This window comes from Schistocerca cancellata, chromosome 2 (genome assembly GCF_023864275.1).
Source record: "Schistocerca cancellata isolate TAMUIC-IGC-003103 chromosome 2, iqSchCanc2.1, whole genome shotgun sequence".
NCBI classification, from domain to species: Eukaryota; Metazoa; Arthropoda; class Insecta; order Orthoptera; family Acrididae; genus Schistocerca; species Schistocerca cancellata.
This window is the reverse complement of record NC_064627.1, coordinates 577,243,190-577,264,328: the sequence shown is the minus strand read 5'-3', so window position 1 is coordinate 577,264,328 and position 21,139 is coordinate 577,243,190. Positions and strand designations below refer to the sequence as shown.

At 39.2% G+C, this 21,139-nt stretch overlaps 1 protein-coding gene across 3 annotated transcripts in view; it reads right to left on the bottom strand.

The window, feature by feature from the left end:
• LOC126162181 (inositol polyphosphate multikinase) overlaps positions 1-21,139 on the bottom strand; it is a 362,534-nt gene that overhangs the window by 35,874 nt on the left and 305,521 nt on the right. For 2 of the 3 annotated variants that reach the window (XM_049918502.1, XM_049918503.1), the window contains exons 4-5: positions 9,698-9,887; positions 9,441-9,617 (exon numbers count right to left, since the gene is read on the bottom strand). In XM_049918502.1, coding sequence (XP_049774459.1) covers positions 9,441-9,617; positions 9,698-9,872 — 352 coding nt within the window. In that variant the 5' untranslated portion in view covers positions 9,873-9,887. Of the gene's footprint in view, positions 1-9,440; positions 9,618-9,697; positions 9,888-10,012; positions 10,308-21,139 lie in introns of those variants that run through there. The other variant, XM_049918501.1, reaches the window with a different exon arrangement.

Here is a 21,139-nt window from a genome sequence, read left to right as displayed (position 1 = left end):
ATAATTAATATCTAAGTGTATAGGAATGACCCTTAGAAAGTACCTGTGGCCAAAACAGGCAGCCACGTAAGGATGGCTTAACAATCAGTTATGCAGGCAACTTCACGGTTCATGTTGACAATACACAGCAAATACACTCATGAAAAAGTTAACAACATTTGCTAAACAGCATTTGTGAAGTAGTGCTATAAACAAACCTGAAGTGTGATGTTTCCAAAGTTATGACCTGCTTTAACCCCATTCGCTACTGAAAGTTAACAGGTATTTTGGGAACAACTTGCTTTGTTTACATGAAACAATCCCATGAAACATTGCTGGATGATCATTTTATGTATGAATTAGTTTAATGTTCTTATACCTTGTCACTTGTGAGCTAGATATAAGCAGTGATAGGTTCATATATGTTGATTTGCATGAAAAACAGTAGGTAGTTTTCTGATTCCTTCTAGCATACACTCTGTATTAACTGATTTGCCATACACATAGAAAAGTCATTGTGTGTAAATGAAAAATATACATGAGTTAAGATATAAAGAGCATAATTAGATGTTGAACATTATGAACTTCCACCTATTTTATGAAGATTAGGGTGTAGAAATAGCAGGTGAAACTTTTAGAGTTGCTGTGGTTGTAGTGAAAACAAACTTTCAAAAGCAAAAGAATGTAAACAGGCTGCTTTTATTCCTGGTGTATAAGTGATGTCAGTGTAGTATCTGGGTGAAACCGCACTTACAGTGTTGGTGGCTTTTGCATTGTGTGCTGCAGTTGGCAACTGTTTGTGCTATTAATGATGAGAACTGATCACGATTAATGATGAGTCCATATTACACAAGATACAGGAACCAATGAGGGAGAAAATAATGTTTGATAATGCTGAGAGCATCAAATTGTGTGGCAACATAATGAAATGTATTATGCAGAATGTTGAGATGGAAAACAGAATATTCTGTGAAGTTTAAGCTGGACTCTTAGGTTTCTGCATTAACATAACCTCTAAAATCAAGATGTTGCAAAAATACCCCACAAACTTTTAAAAACAATCAGTGGGCTATGCTACGGATCACTGTCACCACAACTGGTTTTCATCCAGTGACATCTGTTGACTTCGCCTACTGTCAATCAAACTGTACCATTTCAGCCTAACATATACCTTTTGCTGTACTACAGAGCAATCTGTCACCATAACCAGTATTCCTCCAGCCACATTCATTGGCTTCGCCAACTGACAAACGAATTATTGCACTGGAAGAAAAAAAAATTATCCCATGAAATCCTTTTTATCTGCCCTTTTCTTCCCCTTCAGTCTTCTGCCTGGTTTGATGTGGCCTGCTGCAAATTCATCTCCTGTGCCAACCTGGTAGCTGTTGCAACTTATGTCCTCAATTATTTGCTGGATGTACTCCAATCTCTGTCTTCATGTATGGTTTTTACTCTCTAAAGCTCCCTCCAGCACCATGGAATTTATTCCCTGACCTCTTAACAGATGTCCTATCATACCACCCAGCCTTCTCGTCAGTGTTTTCCAAATATTTCTCTCCTTGTAAATTCTCCTGAAAACCCCCTCATTCCTTTCCTTACCTTATCAAACCATGAAATTTTCAACATTCTTCTGTAGCACTGCATCTCAAATGCTTTGATTCTCTTCCTTCCTGGTTTTCTCATAGTCCATGTTTCACTACCAAAGAATGCTGTGCCCCACATATACAATCTCAGAAATTCCTTCCTCAAATTAAGGCCTACGTTTGATATTAGTAGTATTCTCTTGGCTTGCAATGTTCTTTTTGCCAGTCCTAGTCTGCTTTTTATGTCCTCCTTGATCCATATATTGTGGGCTATTTTGCTGCCTATGTAGCAAAATTCCTTAATTTGGTTATCTGTGTGATCCCTAATTCTGATGTTAAGTTTCTTGCTGCCCTTATTTCTCCTACTCCTCATTACTTTCATCTTACTGGAATTTACTCTCAGTCCATATTCTGCACTAATTAGACTGTTCATTCCATTCAACAGATCCTATAATTCTTCACTTTCACTCAGGGTAGCAATGTCATCAGCAAATCTTAACAGTGATATCCTTGATATCCTTTTTGAATTTTAATCCCACTTTTGAACCTTTCTTCTACTTTTGTCACTGCTTCTTTGACGTACAGATTGAACAGCAGGAGCTAAAGACTACACCACTGCCTTATATCTTTTTAAAAACTAGCTCTTCGTTCTCAGTCTAGTCTTGTTCCCTCTCGTTTCTTGTACATGTTGTACATTATCCATCTTTCCCTGTAACTTACCCCAATTTTTTTCTGACTTAAGAACTTCTTACACCATTTTACACAGTCAAACGCTTCTTCCAGATTGACAAATCCTATGAATGTGTTCTGATCTTTCTTCAGTGTTGCTTCCAGTATTAACTGCAAAGTCAGAACTGCATCTCTCATGTCTTATCTTTTCTAAAGCCAAACTGACTGTCATCCAACATATCTTCAATTTGCTTTTTCATTATCCTTTATATTATTATTGTCAGCACCTTGGATGCATAAAGCGCCAGTCTCAGATTCAGCACTCCAACAAGAATAGTCATTTTGTTACCACTTCCCCAAATGATTTTAGAAATTTCAATAAAATCTTACCTATCTCTTCTACTTTATTTGATGTTAAGTTGTCGAAAACTCTTAAACTTTTATTCTAATACTTGATCCCTTGTCTTCTTCTACCATGCCATCAGACAAGTCTTACCTCATACAGGCCTTCAATGTACTCTTTCCACCTATCCACAATGGAATTTTCATTGCACTCTTACTGTTATTGCCCTTGCTTTTAATTTCACCACAGGTTGTTTTGAGTACTCTTCATGCCAAGTCAATCCTTCCAACAATCATTTCTTTTTCCATATATTCAAATTTTTCATGTAGCCATTTTGCATTATCTTCCCTGCACTTCCTATTTATTTCACTCCTAAGTGACATACCTGTATTCCCGAATTTCCCAATACATTTTTGTACTTACTAATTTCCTTCATCAAATGAGGTATTTCTTCTGTAATCCATGGTTTCTTCGCAGTTACCTTCCTTGTACCTGTGTGTTTCTTTTAAACTTCTGTGACTGGCCTTTTTAGAAATGTCCTCCTCTCTTCATCTGAACTGTGTATAACGCTATTCATAACTGCAGTATCTATAGCCTTTGAGAACTTTAAGCATATCTTTCCATTCCTTAGTAATTCCACATTCTTCTTCTTTGTGGGTTGAGTCTATCTGACTAGTCTCTTAAACTTCAGCCTACTCTTCATCATTACTAAATAGTGATCTGAGTCTGTATCTGTTTATGCCTTACTACTAGAAAAGCCAGAGCTGTCAAAACGATCGCAACAGGTTTTCAAAACGTTATTTTGACTGCAGTTTTTGTCATATTGTGATGAGCCTCAGTGATTTTTCCATGTTCAAGGTCAGAATCACCTGTAATAAATACATTTAATTTTTTAAAAATGGTTAGGATGTTGTTAACAATTATACCTAGAACCTTGAGACTACTCATTTTGACCACTGTATTGATTATTGTAATGAAATGTCTTACAATATGTCCTTCTTCCTATGGTTGAGATTAAATCTGTTAATCAGTCTCTAAACAGCAATAATCTGCACAATAATGAAAGAGTTTGAATTTACTTATGCCCATTATTTGCCTCTGCTGCTCCAGTCACATTGTCATTTGTTAGCTAATAGCAACATAGTAATAATAGCTCGCAGATCTCTGTCACTTACCAACGCAGAATTGTTCGGCTCTCTTACATGATATTCCAGGTAAGTCTCAAGCAGAATGTGACCTAGATGCAGAAGACCTAAGAGAAGATGCTGACGATGATTAGTCAACCAAACGATCACTCCAGAAGCAGTGATTCAGATTATGCCGAAAACGTAGTTGCTCAGCCAGGTTAGTAACAATTATGAAACACATTATTTACATGTCAAAATTCAACTTTCATATAAAATTCAGAATTTACACGACAATTACTCTGAGTGGACACTTCTAATTTGAAGTTTTCTATTGTCCTCTTACAGCAGCAGAAATTTTATCACATAAAACCAGATATCAGAAGGGAAAGATCAACATGTGCCTCCTAGGACCACATAATATGTTGTAGAGTACTGATGCTGTCATGGAGTGGACTCCATCAGAGTTTGGAAAGACCACATCTGGCAGATTGGCGAGTCATAATATCGTGAAAGAAAATCCAGGCCTACACCATATTCAAAGCGGTATGTTTCTGATGTCATTGTAGTGAGTGCATGGCATCTGTTTATTGATGAACCAATACTGAAAGACATAAAACACGACACAACAAAACGGAGGCAATGCCAGTTCTAGGAAATGAATTGTGGAGTGTAAATATGGAGAAACTGGAGGCTTTCATTGCTTTATTGTATGCTCATGGTGTTCTTGGAGCCAATAGTAACGAACTTGATGAACTGTGGTCTAAAAAGTTGGGCCCACCAATCTTCACTGATACGATGGGGAGAAATTGCTTTCAACAAATTCTAAGATTTTTGCACTCCAACTTTAGAAACACAAAATGAGAACGTTTGAAGACAGATAAATTCACTTTAGTGTCAAAAGTTTGGAACAAATTCACTGAAAATTGCCATTTGACCTATATTCCAGGTGAAAATGTGACTGCTGAAGAACAGCTTTTTCCAAGCAAAACAGGGTGTCCATTCTTAGAGTATATGCCAAACAAACCAGATAAATTTGCTATAAAATGTTGGCTTCTTGTTGATGTTGACTCAAAAGTTTCTGTGCAATGGGTTCCCTTATTTAGGAAAAGACGATCACAGACTACGTGACCAGGTTCTTCCTGAAAGTGTAGTAATGAAGTTGATAGAGCCGTTCCAAAAGGAGGGGGCGCAACGTGCCTACGAGCAATTTTTTTTTTACAACAGTGAAACTGGGCGAGAAGATGAGAACTAACGATACTAGCACTGTTGGAACAATTAGACGATCAAGAGGAGAAATCCCTAATGCTGCAAATGCAATGAAGGCTAATCTTTACTACTCATCTCTCTTCAAACATCAAGGCAAACTAAACAAGAATGTGATTCTTTATAGCACTTTGCATTCGGAAGTTGAACTTAAATCCGACAAAAAAAAAGTCCAGAAATAATAGTTTTCTACAACAATACAAATGGTAAGAAAATACACTGTTCGGGCTGGTACTCGTAGATGGCCAGTTCACACATTTTATAATATTCTTGACTTGGCAGCTATCAATTCATGGATAATTTTTCAAGAAACTAACAGGGATGAAGATCACTCGTCGAAATTGTATCCTAAAGCTAACAGAGGAGCTCTTCATATGGGGTACACGGACTCAAAAAAAGTAGCTTGGTGGGAACAGAAGTTTAATCTGGAAACTGTGGAAGGAAATAAATGAGGAGACAATGTCAAATGATGAAGTGTAGGAATAAGGCAAGTTATATTTCCAAAAACTGCACACTGCCAGTGTGTGAATCTTGTTCAAAGGACATAACTAAGGATGTGGTATGTGGTTCCTGCTAGTAAAGATGTGTAATTTGCATCAGTGAGTGCAATTAAAATGAACAAAAAGTCAGGCAGTGTTTTAAAAATATGTTGTGCTACATGGATTTGGCAAACAGATTTCATGACTATAAGTGTACAACATAAAATATTACAGTAATTAATGTTATAATAATGAGTACACAATAAATACATCAGCTTCTTTACTAAAAGAACTTGAAATAAAACTGTGTTTGTTAATTGGACAAAAAGTTTCTAAAAACTTATTCTTCTTTGTAATAAACCTAAAATACACATTTGAAACGAACGCAATAATGGTTCTAGGTATACAATATGTTCCAACAGTTCCAGTGATAATATCCGATATCTAATTTCAGAGTATCTGCTTGATCATGATGTAATCTAACTGGAATATTTCAATATCTTCCAGCTTTTTCCGACTATACCACCTACTCTCATGATTCTTGAACACAGTATTCGCTATTACTAGACGATATTTATTGCAGAACTCAAGTCTTTCCTCTCTTGTTACTACTACCAAGCCCATATCCTCCCATAATCCTTTCTTCTGCTCCTTCCCCTATAATTGCATTGCAATCCCCCATGACTGTTAAACTTTCATCTTTTACATACTGAATTACCTGTTCAATACCCTTATCTACGCTCTATTCGTCCTCTGCTTGTGTTATTGACATGTAAATCCGAAATATTGTTGTTGGTTTGTCATTAATTCTGATGAGAACATCCCTGTCACTGAACTGTTCACAGTAATTCTCTCTCTGCCCTACCTTCGTATTCATAATGAATCCTACTCCCATGACACCATTCGCTGTTGCTGTCGATATTACTCCATACTCGTCTGACCAGAAATCCTTGTCTTCTTTGCATTTCACTTCACTGACCCCATTATAGCTAGCATTTCCATTTTTGGATTTTCTAGCTTCCTTACCATGTTCAAACTACTGACATTCCTCACCCCAACTTGTACAATGTTATCCTTTCCTTGGTTATTTGGTATTTTTTTCTTAATCAACCATCCCCCTCCTCCCCCCTTGGCAGTCCCCTCAAGGAGATCTGAATGGGGAACTAATCTGGAATCTTTTCCCAAAGAGAAATCATCACGATTCCTTTGCAATTACAGGTCACATGTCCTGTCAAGACATTGTATGTTTTTAATGTAGTGGTTTCCATTACCTTCCACATCCTTATGCCATACATCACTGCAGATTTTTCTGACTTTCAGGGGCAGTTTCCCACCCCAAGGGAAAGAGAGTGCCCTGAACCTCGCCCACTCCTCCACCCTCTATGACCATGCTGTTGGCAGAACGAGGGTGACTTCTTATGCCGGAATTCTTCACCTGCCATTGTTGATGCTCTTTATTCAAAATTTAAGCAGTGATGAGACTCAAACCCAGAACCGAGGACATTCTGATTAATAGTCAAAGATGCTGCCCCTAGATCATACAATACAAGAAACACACGAAAACCAGTAACCAACTTCATAATCCATAATAGCCAGATCAATAATCGCCAATTTCATGCTGTCCATGCTGAAAACAAAAGTAACCAATTTGTATCTTCCACCGAAACATTATTAGATTCAGCCATTTTCATTGGCTACTGTATGCTATCACCCAATGAGCTACAACCAACAGAAAAACTGCCAACAGTAGCACACAGTGGAAGAGCAACCAACAGTGTAAGTGCACTATTAACTCGACAGATCTGAGTTCGACCAGCCAGTTGTGAGCAGGTAGTATCCAGCAGTTAATGTGCAGCTATAGTGTGTCAATGAGCCATAGTGTGTCAATGTGGTTGTGTCACAAATTCCAATGGAGAAACATCTCCACAATGTTCTGAAGTAGAGAAAAGTGTGTGCCAAATCTGTCCCACACACCTTAACTGGCAAACAAAAATGACGATACTGTGACTTGATTGAAGCATAAAATGCAGACAATTATTTTCTGAAAAAAATAATCACATGACAAGACTTGGTGTTATCAATTGAAGCTACCACAAGAAAGGCCACAGTACAGAAACTCACGTGAAGGAGTAACATTATGGCATAACCAATATTTACACCCATGTGCTGCAAGAGTTGAAAAACATCCCAAAGGATTTTTCTGATAGTGTCACACTCTTGTATGAACGTCTTTAGCATTTTCTCAAGGGGGAGGGGAGGGGGGGGGGGGGGGAGGACTATGTGGAACATGCGAAGAGCCGAAATTGCCGTCTTAACTTTTCTCTATTTCTTATCAATCCAGTCTAAAAACTCTCCCGCATAACAGGGTATACTTGAGTGTGCAGGAGATAATAGACTGCCACCCACACTGATGCAGACAGACTCTGATAGTCCAGTAGTGACGACCAGTAGACATATTCAAGAAGGGAGTGAAAGAGAGAGTAACATTTAATGTAGCACTGACACGAAGTTCATCAGAGACAAAGCACAAGCTCAAACAGGATAAGGATGGGGAAAGAAATCAGCCCTGTTATTGTAGCCAGAAGCACCTCAAGTCACCAAACTCACAACTCTGGGTGGGAAGATCGGCATTTTCAACCCCCCCCCCCTTCTACCAAAAGCATGAAATTCAAGAAAATGAACAGAAAGAAATGTGAGGAAGTGCAAAACTGAAAATTTAGGACAGAATGGACTGGAAATTATTTTAGGTTGTGACTGACTGCCTAAGTAATCACAGGAAGTTATTAGATTAGTCAAACATAATAAAGAAAGAAATAGTTAAAGCAGAACTAGACACTGTAAGTATATTGAAAGCAGAGGGAAAGGACAGGGGGTGGGGGGAGGATCCATGCTCAACTAGAGATATACCCCACCTTGCGAAATACGGAAACAGAGTACTAAGAGCGAAATACGAATCCAGAAATATATGAATTCGAAATTAAATTAAACCGAGAATGCACATCTGCAGTGATCAATGGCATGAGAATGTGGAAGGCAATGGAAACCACTGCATTACAAATACAAAATGTGTATGCACAGGACATGTGACCTGTAATTGTAAAGGACATGATGATCTCTCTTTGGGAAAAGATGTTTATTTTGGTTTCAAGAAACAATGAAATTTTGGCTTACGACCTAGAAAAAAATATTATGATGACATGAGCAGCTAAATACAGAAACTACATAATTTTATGCCTGAAATGTTATATTTACAAACTGTTGACCACATTAGTATAGGCCTCTAGAGAAGAGTAAGAGAGAAAACTGGACATTTTGGCTTCATGAAAGGTAAATGTAGTAGTAATTCTGAACTCAATGATATGTGCAAGAAGTAAGCAAAATACAAATATTGTCCCAAAATTTGTGGGCCTACTGAAATCCTTCCAAAATATACGGTGAAAAATAATTAACATGGAGACAATAATAAATGAGAAAGTCCAAAGATCAAATTTGTTTATGTAAACTTGCAAATCATCACCACTCTACATTAAAGTATATGAAGTAAAAACTTTAAGGGAAACAGGTGTCATGAAAACAATGATAAGATCACGGACGACATAGATCCTCCATACAGCTGTGCAGAAAGAGGTATCTACAATTTAGTGTTTTATTTTTTACAGAGTAGAATATAATATGAAGTGAGACATTATGGGAGTAATTTTCCACTGCCAATGCCACCAGTAACACAACGTGATTAAAGGAAACATAGAAACTCTAACATGAATATGGCTGTAGGAATCTCAACTTGAGTCCTCTGAAACACTCTTCCATTGTGTTGAATGGGCTGCTTTCCAGATTTCTCGATGACAAAAGGAAGAATGAGGCAGGAATCTAGCTCTTTACACAGCGTGCGGCTTTCAAATGCCTGGTTCCGAGTTTTATATTGGTACTAACGATGACAAATTTAGTAATGGTTACACTACTATTTAAGTGCATGTGGTTTGAAATATGGACTCACCTTTCTCATTGATCTTCATTTCGGTTGTACCTAAATACTGTGGCACAAAAGATCGAAGAGCTGTAGAAACTGGATCCGTAGCTTCTTGTAACTCTTCGTAAAACTTAATTTCCCGTTCACCCTGAACCGGTTTCTCTATAGGCTTGAGGACATAACCATCTTTGTGCTTCAACATTCCTGCATAAGTAAACCGTTACTAAGAACATAATGCAAAAAAACAACGCCAAAGCTTTATTATAGTATAATGTAAACATTACCTAATGATGATTTTCCATCAGATGCACAATGTCCTGCAACTTGATTCTCTAAAGGCACGGTGTCCTGCGATAAGTCATTTTTATTTCTGTCGCATAAACCAAGTAGCTTTGCGTTGAAGCCGTTCCTCTTCAAAAACTTTTCACTCGACTTTCGTCTCGCGAAAACAGAATTCATTTTGGAGTCTTCCACCTAGAACACAATTGTATTGATGAGTTAATTGTTGTTGGAAGCACCTCCACACAATTCGCTGAAATGAAGCTGGAATCCATATAAAACAAACACAGAGCAAGTAGTAAAAAAGACAACGAATTTACCATTTTGTAACAACCCATAAGAACACACCAACAGCGATGTTTCAAATGAGTTTGCAGCTATTGACGTCTGGAAGTTACGCCCACTGTACTGATTTCTTTTTTTTTTTTTTTTTTTTTTTTTTGCGCCTACATTGCTTGTATTATTCTATGAAAAATTGCCATATCATATGGAAATCATTATTAAAAATACGTATCAGCAAACACACAGCCTTTCTCTTTCGATTCTCCCTAATTTTTGATAAACTGTCACCCATAGCGCCAATGTTGTAAACATTGGTGTCCAAAACGCCGCAGATAGACCACTTTGCCTGAAGTCGACTGTTAAAAAAAGTAGCGTCTCCAGTATCAAGAACAGTGCAGATAGGACAAAACCAAATCGCTCACACACTGAAATACTTGGTGACATTTATACCGTGTCGATTGCCGGTTGTCTTCCTGTAGCATCGTCAACCTTAATTTATAACAAAATCAGGCCCACTACAAGCTATATTTCTAGCCTCATCTCGATCTTCTCTGCTGCTACTCACACAGTCAAGTTTCTCAAAATAGAAGTTGCTATGCTGTATGTGCTTCTATTATTCTTTTGTAAGTAAAACCTTCTAAATCGCTTGTTATGTGTCTTTATCTGTAATTTTGTATCGATTACTGGCATCATCAGATCAAAACTTTCAACTTGTAAAAGGAAAGCTCAATTAAAATCACTCCACTACATAAATACTGCAGTGGCACTTGTACAGCAACCGTAATCGATCTTTAGAATAATCTTGTGCAACCAAGATTGTCTTTTCCGTTCTAAAGATCTATTACGGTTGCTTTACCAGTGCCACTGCAGTAGTTATGGAGTGGAACGATTTTAATTGCAACTTGCCGAGTCGGCTAGAGAAAAGAGTAGCTTTGGATTTTTACACTTGTGCAATCACTGTTTTTTCTCTGTTCCAGAAAAAAGCTCAGCGTCAGTGTTAATAAAAACTATATCACGTCGATTGCCAGTTGTCTCCATGTCCTTTTGAATTCCATTAGCATCGTCAACATTTATTTACAACAAAATTAGGCCCTCAAATTCTCATCAGATTGTAAATGTGGAGTTTCAATGAAGTGATTGAAATACAGTGCAATGAAACAGTATGCACTCTTTACAAGGATAATACGTGGACATGCTAAATTATTTTCGGGGGTATCCACCATGCAGCGGTCCAGTATGGAAAGCAGCAGTGATACATTGTGTTCACAGTATCCAAGCGGCCTAATATCCAACCCAAGAAAAAAAGGATGGCTTCCCCATCATCATACCGAAATCATCAGGCACATTACATGGCTTACTGTCACAATTACTGTCTGTCAGCAAGTAAATAACTGCAAACTGAAGGCACAGGACTACCAGCTACATTTACACCTATATTAACATTTGTATTCTTTGTAGCGCTGTACAATATACCATTGCTCTCCACTTTTTAATGACTAATCCATTCCAGGGGTGGATGGAATGTCACCAGTAAAGATAAAAGCGCTCTATGCATTGTGTCATAAACTTTGTTTGACGTGTTTGTATTCACATATTTCCGCTGGCAATTAAATATCTGAAGTTGTCAGTTGTTTGGATGAACCTTTTTCTATTGTTTTACTTCTCAGCAATTTGCCATACAGGCTTTATGAAAAACACCCATTATGGATTTTCCTTTGGCTATTAATAAACTTTATCATTGCTAGTTGCTTAATTCTAATACAGTACTACACTACTCGACAAAAAAGTGAAGCATCCAGAAAAAATAGTCAGATGTCTTTATTTATAATTTCGTTTCGACTACTGCCATCATCAGATCAAAACTTTTAACTCATGAAAGAAAAGCTCAGTTAAAATCACTCCACTCCATAACTACTGCAGTGGCACTGGCACATCAACCATAACCAATCGTCAGAACTGCAGTTCTCTGTGACAGGCAGAACGGCCAACAGAGTGTGTTTAGTGTTGTTAACAGACCAGGCAGAGTATATAAAGGGTGTGAACAGTATCACACATTGAGTGGAGGACATGGAAATGATGTGCATTCACCTGAGACAGATTTGTCAGCGCTGACAGAGTTTTGGAATGGACTTCATTGATGGTCTCCATTTGGCCAGCTTATCGACTCGTGCAATATCCAGATTTTTGGGGCATTCAGGTGTGACAAAGACCCAATGGTGGACAACAGAGGAATGTGAGGGCCATATATTCGTTGTCGAGGTTCCGGTCAACGAAGTCTGACCACTACATGGGAGTATCCGTGTATTGTACAACAAGGACATCATAATACATTCACATTTGTGTCTGCTATTCAAGAACAAGTAACGGGCTCCATGTAACATTGTGTGTCATACTGCACCGTTGGTCAGAAACTAGCAGCTGTCAGGCAAGATAATTATTGTCCCATGTGTAAGCTGCTATTAATACCAAAACACAAATCGCTGCATTTGGAGTGGTAGTTGGGCAGTGAATGGGAAGGATGGATGACTGATGAATTGCGTCACATTATGTTCAGTGCTGAACCGCTACTGTATACTTTCTACATGACAACTGTCGATGAGTGTAGCGGCGACCTGTGGAGAGGTCGCATCCTTCCAATGTTTTGGAGAGGCTCAGAAATGTTATTTCTAGCGTCATGATGAGGGAACACATTGTATATGACTTCAGTTCACAGCTGCTAGTGATTGAAGAAAGTCTGGTGGCGCAACAGTACACCACATACATCCTGCGGCCTCATATGTTACTTGTTGTGTGACAGTATTGTAGTGAGCCAACCATTCATGGGACGTATTAATGTGAGTCTGAGCGGTATATTGTAGCGGCGTTGACAGCAGGTGAGTGCAAGATGTTATCACTGTAATAATTCAACAAGGCTCACACAGTGCTGTGAGGCAGGTTAGCTTGCTGTAACAGTGACCACACTGGTACTGCACAGGCTAGTGCAGCAAGGGCCAAGGCAGATTTCCACAATGACAGTGGATGTGGTGTTTGAGGATATTGACTGGTAGTAGCGCACACACACAACAAGCACGCCACTGCTTAATATAAGTACTGGTCTTTCAGTTCTACCAGGACAGAGGGGCTGTGCCAGACGAGGATGTCACATGGATCTGCCAGTAGGAGTCAATGGTTCAAGGCCATGGCCAGGCAACAGCTTCTAGCCACTAAGTCCCCAACGGACTTAGTACCACAGTATGGCTGACCATCCCAGGTCAATTCCAGAAGTACAGCTGACTCCTGCCCATGGACAGCCAGTCACTTCCAATGTACACTAACTATTTATCGCCATTGTGGTGGGCATCCACCGCCTTGTTGGAGCTGGGTGTCACCCAGAGTCATAGCAGATACAGTAGGGTCGAGTATATACGTCGCTGGTGCAGAAACTGTACAGCTGTCTTACATAATGAGGCTGCCAGTGCTCAGTGGAGTATTCATGTCAGCCTGTGCCAGCCCAGCAGAATTCAGCGATCAGCTGGCCACTTACCCAGTGTATCAAGCTGTGCAGATGCTTCAGTAAACTTTTTGTCACATTTGCAGCTGCCTTTCAACAGAGCCTCCTGGGCTCCCACTTTGCCTCCAAACCCACTCATACTATCCTGGCTCATAGCCACCGCTCCCTGTATGGGAGGAGCCTATAGTTTAGTGTAGGAATGGGGTGAGTTCCAGATAATGCCATTTGGATTGAAAAATACGCCTTAAGGGCCTCCGGAAAGGCTCAAAATCATGAAAAGTTCAATTTTTACTTTTTTTCGTTTTCTGAATCTGCAGACTATTACCTTTTAATAGATATATAATTTATTCAATTCCGAAGACTACAACTATTTTTAAATTCTTTTTGAAATGTGTTCTACATGGGCGTGACCCACTGTAGAGCTGTTAAACTGCTGTCAAATGGTGTTATTATTAACGTCCGTGTTCATCAGGTACATTTTAGTGATGTGAGATAAAGTATGTGTTGTGGCTAACCTGTGATGGTTCAATATATATCGCTGGTGTGATTGTCGATTGTTTCATGTTTATTTACTCTGTCGTTATCTCGAAAATATTCGTAATTAATTCTGTTTCTTGAGTCTCTCTTTTGTTGAAGTCTAATAATGAGTAAAAGTAAAGTTATTAGAAATCCTCTGAAGGCTTTTAAGAAAAGGAGAAATGTTGGAAAGCCAAAGGTATGTGTTATTACTGTAAACAATAAAGACGATAACCAAGTGAGTGAACCTAACCTCTCAAGTACACCTGCCCATAGCAGTCAAAGTGGGAAAGAAAATACTTCACAGAAGAAGCTTGGTTCAATGAGTGAAAACTATGAATGTTTTATGGGCGAATCGGATGTGAATGAAATATTTGATATGTCGGTTCTCAAAGGAATTTTTTCAAACTGTGTAAGATGTATTCATTGTAGTGAAGTTGGTCTGGAACTCTCCATAATAAAGCGCGTAGGACTTGCTAGTGAAATACAACTGAAATGTGATAAGTGTTCATACATGACCACCTTTTGGAACAGTGTTGCAGTAATTGCAACTGAAGAAAATGGTAGCAAAATCTATGAACACAACATTAGATTTGTTTATTCCTTGCGTTTAGTTGGTAAGGGTGCTACTGCAGGTGCAATTTTCTGTGGCATCATGAATCTTCCAAATCCCCCAACCAAGTTTACGACCTATAATAAATTAATAGGGTCTAAAGTAGAAGATGTCTGTATAGAATCTATGAAGAACGCTGTGGAAGAGGCAGTAATGGAAAATAATGGTAACAGAGATTTGACTGCAGCGTTCAATGGTACCTGGCATAAACGGGTACACACATCTCTTCATGGTGTAGTATCTGCCATCAGTACGTATACAGGGAAAGTTTTAGATGTAGCAGTAATATCAAAGTATTGTAGATGTCCACAAAAATATAAAGGTACACATGAAAATAATTGCAAAGCTAACTATAGTGGCAGTAGTGGAGGAATGGAAGTGGCTGGTGTTGCCAGTATATTCCAGCGTTCTGAGGCGTGTGATAAAGTGTGATATGTTAATTACCTTGGTGACGGTGATTCTAAAAGTTTCAAACATGTTCAAGGACTGAAGCCCTATGGTGATGATGTTGTAGTGCAGAAATTTGAGTGTATTGGACATGTACAGAAGCGAATGGGAACAAGACTTCGGCGACTGAAAGCTTCGTACAGAAAACAAAAACTCAGTGGTGGTAAAGGATTGGATGGGAAGGAAAGGTTAACTGACAGTGTAATTGACAAAATACAGAACTATTATGGAATGGCTATTAGGCAAAATACACAAAGTGTCGACGAAATGAAGAAGGCTGTTTGGGCTCTTTTTTTTCATACTTCGTCAACCGATGAAAATCCCAAACATAGCTTGTGTCCCAAAGAAGAAGACAGTTGGTGTAAATATAACAAAGGATTGCTAACTGGTGAAGTGTACACTCATAAGCATAGTCTGCCTCATGCAATAATGGAGGTGATAAAACCTATTTTCAGAGACTTAGCAGCACATGAACTGTTGAAAAAGTGTATTCACGGAAAAACTCAAAACCCCAATGAAAGTGTAAATAGTGTTATATGGTCGAGAATCCCCAAGACTGTATTTGTTGGAATAGAAACACTTCACTTTGGTGTGTATGATGCTGTTGCGACTTTCAATGATGGCAACATTGTAAGGTGCAAGGTATTTAGAAATATGGGAATGAAGATAGGTTCTAACATGGTACGAGCGATGCTTGCTTTAGACAAGGAACGCCTTCGGGCTGCAGACAGGGCTGTAAAGAGTCTAGAAATACAAGCAAGAGTAAACAGGAGGAGGAACAAGAGGAAGCTGGAGGAGGAGTTTGCAGAGGATGAAGATAATCCATCCTATGGACCTGGAATGCACTAAAAAGTTAATCCAATCTTTGTCGCTCGATTCCCAAAACTTTTATTTTCTCATACTAATTACATGTTTTCTAAGGATCTTCCAAACATATTTGTTTCAAACTTTCAGTAAATGTTACACAGTACCTTCTGCATAATTTAACACAGCCTTTTTCCAAAAAACTGTATATTTTTGAATATATAAATAAAAAATTGCAAAAAATGTTGTGAATTTTCATTACAATTGAAAAAAAATCATATTTAATAACTGAAAAAAAAATTTGTAAAATCCCTGTGTTAAGTTGTAGCCCATATTCCAATAAATAATCTGTAAAAAGTTCAACTTCCTACCTCAAATACTTTGTGAGGAAAGATGTAATTTATAAGCGTTATTTTAACATTGCAAGTATAGGGCATTCCGGAGCCCCTTAAACGTTTCAGTGGTTATTAGACAGTGTGTTGAGTGGTTTGAAACCATTTGTAACGCCGGAAATGCATATCCTCCTATTTCCATCTATTGTACTATAAATTTGTTTTCCTTATTTTTGTTACCTGAATATATGACATTTCTGTGTCTTTACATATTGTAATTGTTTTACTATTTGTATATATATATATATATTTATACATTTATGTCGATGTATAATTGGTTTGTTTCGTAAATATTATTTGTATTTTTACGCTGGGTCTGGCCTAGGGAAAACTGTGCTATCGAACGATTACATCGATAGATCGTGTGGAGAACCCAAGTGTTTAAGTTCTTTGGTAGTGTTAACTCTGTCGCGTGGAGCGCGGGCAGAGCAGGGAGAGTCTGGCTGGGGTAGTGCAGTGGAGCAGGTGTGTTGTGTGACGCTCCCGCGAGTTGCCGCGCTTTCGTGGTTGGGCAGCATGTAATTGCGTTCGACTTGCTATGATAGTTTCTGACATGGTGTCGCGGACGGGAAGCATTAGCTGGCGCACATCAAGAGCCCGTTTCGTCTGGTGACCGTGTCGAGAAGAAAGTGCGCCAACATCCAGCTTCTGCAACAGCGACGGCCGACAATGACTGACTGTCGCCACCTCCTCGATCGACGTCTTCAAACCTTCAATCAACCAACAAGGAAGACTGGAAGCTCGTAAAGTTTTAGAACTGTATGGCAGACCTCAGCTTTTCAAAGTGTACCATTTTCGTAACTATAATTACAGCAACTTAGCATGAACATTTGTTGTTCATTGTCCCAATTGCATTACCAAGCAGGGTCCCTTCCTTTTCCGGAATGAACCCGAGTGTTGTTGAAATTGAAACGCCAGCATTAAAGTAATATTATAGCATTTCACTGCTTTAATTTCAAAGTTCAGTTAAAGTATTCATAGCTGGCTACAATATTTAGATTACACAAGCACAAATTATGAGTGCGAGTTTTGTTACCGTATTTTAGTTACCTGTGACTGCAGCTCAGCTTGGTACGTACTAAATTTTACTATTGTTAATTGTTCAGAATCATTTAATTCAAGTTCAAAGTTAAATCTCTTATTTCTAAATTGCGTAGATTCAAGTAGCTTTTGAAATGATTGTTGAGGTAGTCCAAGACTAACCATATTTTACTGAATTTCAATGTGCCTCAGAAGGAAAGCTCACTATTAACTTCAGTCACTAAATTAACTTTCGATTTTCCAGTTTTATTAATTCTTTTGCTAAATTAAGTCAGAGTGTAGCGAAATTTATTACTTCTGACAAACTTTCAGTTTTCACACTACACGTGTCAACCTTCAGTTGCCGCGCTTCTAGTGCTAATTATATGTGTAATAACCTTTCTTTTTCAGTTACTATAGTAATTGTCCTTAGGACTGGCGACCGTAATTTCCCCCAGATCTCAATATCTAATTACCGCTAGTTAATTGTTAATGTAACGGCTGCACATTTACTTTCTTTATTAACTTTACCCCTTTTCAAAATTAATTTCCACCTGTTTCATTAGCATTTTTCCTTTCATTTAGATGTAACCCTTTCCTCCCTCTTTACCGACAGATTAACTTTGGTGACGATTGCTTTTCCCAAATTTCCATTAGGTACACGCAGTTTAATTTTTTACTGTCATTAAAGTCGATAAGTACGGGGGAAGGTTACACATTCCAGTATCTAGTTTACTTAGAGGAGCATCATTTTTCATTAGAAGAGATGGGGTATTCAGGCCATGTAATTAGTAAAGATAGAACAAGGACAGAGTCCAGGGTAGTGAAAGCAGTAAGAGAATTCTCAATGCCTAAGTCCATTAAGGAACTGCAGTCTTTTTTGGGGACCTCAAATAACTACAGAAATTCATGGAAGGGTTTGCTGACTGACATAGCGCAGTCACTCAAGCAGTTGCAAGAAAAGAAAAGGTGTAAAAATTCATATGGACAGAATAGTGTCAAGTACCTTTGAAGAATAAAAGAGATTTTTAACATCCAGCCTGGTTATATGAGGGCTATTCAGAAAGTAAGGCCTGATCGGCCCTGAAATGGAAACTACAATGAAAATTTGATGAAGGTTTACACACATGGGATGGGCATGGTACAATTATCAATTGCGTCACGTCTGTCTTTTCAGTTCTGAGCGCTCAGTGAGCACATAAATATGCCTAAAAAATGCTAGAAAATAGGGCCTCCCACCAAGCATGGGTACATGCTGAGAGATTTCGCCTGATTTCGTGCAACACCACATGATGTAACTGTCCTGCATTTCCTTCTCCATGACGGTTTTCAGTTGCACACTGCAGGGACAATGAGGAGGTTCCTGGAGCGTTTGTGATGGGGAAGTGTGTGGGTGCACAATACAACTCAGGCTTGGCTCTCTCTGATTTTCATCTCTGCTCGTATGAGCCACAGGCTATGAAGCCAACATTTTGGCACAGACAACGAGCTGCAGACCAGTGTAGAGAACTGGCAAAAAGTATAGGTGGCTGCCTTCTATGATGAGGGTACTGGAAAGTTGGTACCATGCTATGACAAATGCCTAGGAGAAGCGCTATGTAGAGAAGTAGATAGAAGGTGTAGCTAACTGCTGCAAGTGAAACATTTTTGGTTTTCACTGTGGTCTCCTTTTCATGACCGAATAGATCTTTGCAAATAACCCTCTTAGTATTTCCAGACTTTCAAAATTATTTTACTCTTTCGTGTGATGCAGCTGATCATGCTTTGGGATGTGTTTAAAGTCAGGGGATTAACGATGAAGAACATCGAGACAGCTGAATACAGCAGAGAATAACTATTCAGCAACAGAGAAAGAGATGCTGAGCCTCATTTATGGTGTCACGTATTTTACATGTTATCTTTATAGGAAAATATTTCGAGTAGTGTTTTGAAGTGGTTATTGGGACTGAATGACCCGTCTAGCGGGCTGACTAGATGGGTTCTGAGACTTAGTGAATTCGCCTACGAAGTAGTACACATGCCAGGGAAGAAGCATAGGAATCCAGTCACATTCAAAATGTTCAAATGTGTCTGAATTCCTAAGTGACCAAACTGCTGAGGTCATCTGTCCCTAGACTTAAACACTACTTAAACTACCTTATGCTAAGAATAACACACACTATCCATGCCCGAGGGAGGACACGAACCTCCGGCGGGAGGGGCCGTGCAGTCTGTGACATGGCGCCTCAAACCGCGCGGCCACTCCGCGCAGCCCAGTCTCATTAAGCAGGAAGGTAGCGGTGTTGAAAGTTCTGAATCGTGGTCTTGCCGAACTGCAGTGTGTGCAGAGTGCTTACAGTGACTGTGAACAGTAGAGTGTGCAACTGCTGTTTAGCACAAGTGATGCACTACTGTGCAAGGAAACAAGGCTAGGGCCAGAGGTAGCAGTACGAGAGAAGCTTAAGGAGGAAAATTTAAAGGAAGCACATGAACACGTTTTATCTAGTCATGTAGGGTGAAGCGCAACAAATGAGAGGTTGACTGAGATATACTGATGGAGAGGAGGTAAATCGGATGTGGATCAATGTGTGAGGAATTTTGTTCAGTGTGCACAGTGAGCTGACATGTATCGTAAGTGAGTACGTTTGGAGAGGCTCTCAGAAGCATCGGAAAATTTATAATGCTTGGGATTTATGTATTAGAATCTTTCAATCATATGCCAGCAGTAAACTGATTCGTATTAACAGTAATAGATCACTTTTCTTGGTGCATGGAGATGGTTGCTATGCCAAACCAGAAGGCAGTGACTGTCGCACAGGCAATGATTAACATCTGGATGTTGAAGTTTGGCATGCCAGGTACTATAATTACAGACCAGGGTACGGATTTCATGTCAGACTTGTTGAAGGAGCTGTGTCCGTTATTGTATGTGAAGAAGTTAAGAATTAGTCCTCTTCATCCATAGGTAGAATGCTGCAGTACACAGAACAACTGGGAAAATGTTAAGCTACTATTTTAATGCACGTCAAAGTGTGTGATTCAGAAGTAAACACGAATATTGTGTTGTTCCCATATGAGGTGGTTTATAATCTGAAGGTGCCATTACTCTTCCATTTGATAAAGGTAAAGGAAGATGAAGATGGCGAGCTGATACGCAAGATTGCAAAAAGAGTTTGGAAAGTATGGAAATGATACAGAAGGTGAATACAAAGGCAGTAGAGAAGCAGGTGAAATCAGTGAGCTGTGTGGCAAGTTTACTGCAATATAAAGCAGGCCAATGGGTGATATTATCTAGTCCTTACACATCGAAAGGGGAGACGAAGACGTTCATCACAAGGTGCCAAGGGCACTGTCAGGTGCTGGAGACTATTTCGCCAGCCAACGTGAAGCTTCAGTTGCCAACAGAACATACTGGTATTATTAGACCTTTTTGAGGTAGTTTGAAGTCGACGCCAGGGATTTGAATGGCGGATTCAGGAAAGAACAAGAGGACAAGAAATTAGAGGAAGAGACAAGAAGATGTGGTTGGACCTGTGTAAAATGTACCGAATTCAAATGGCTCTGAGCACTATGGGACTTAACTACTGAGGTCATCAGTCCCCTAGAACTTAGAACTACTTAAACCTAACTAACCTAAGGACATCACACACATCCATGCCCGAGGCAGGATTCGAACCTGCGACCGTAGCGGTCACGCGGTTCCAAACTGACGCGCTTAGAACCGCACGGCCACACCGGCCGGCTGTACCGAATTCGTTAAGATCAAGAGGATGAGGGAAGTTTGTCAAGGATTTCTTTTGTTTACATGTTTTTGTATGTACAGGATTACAGTGAATAAGTGATGTCAGTGCGAAGATTTTTTTCTGCTATTTTTGTTGTGGTGAATGGTCTTGCTGCTGACAGC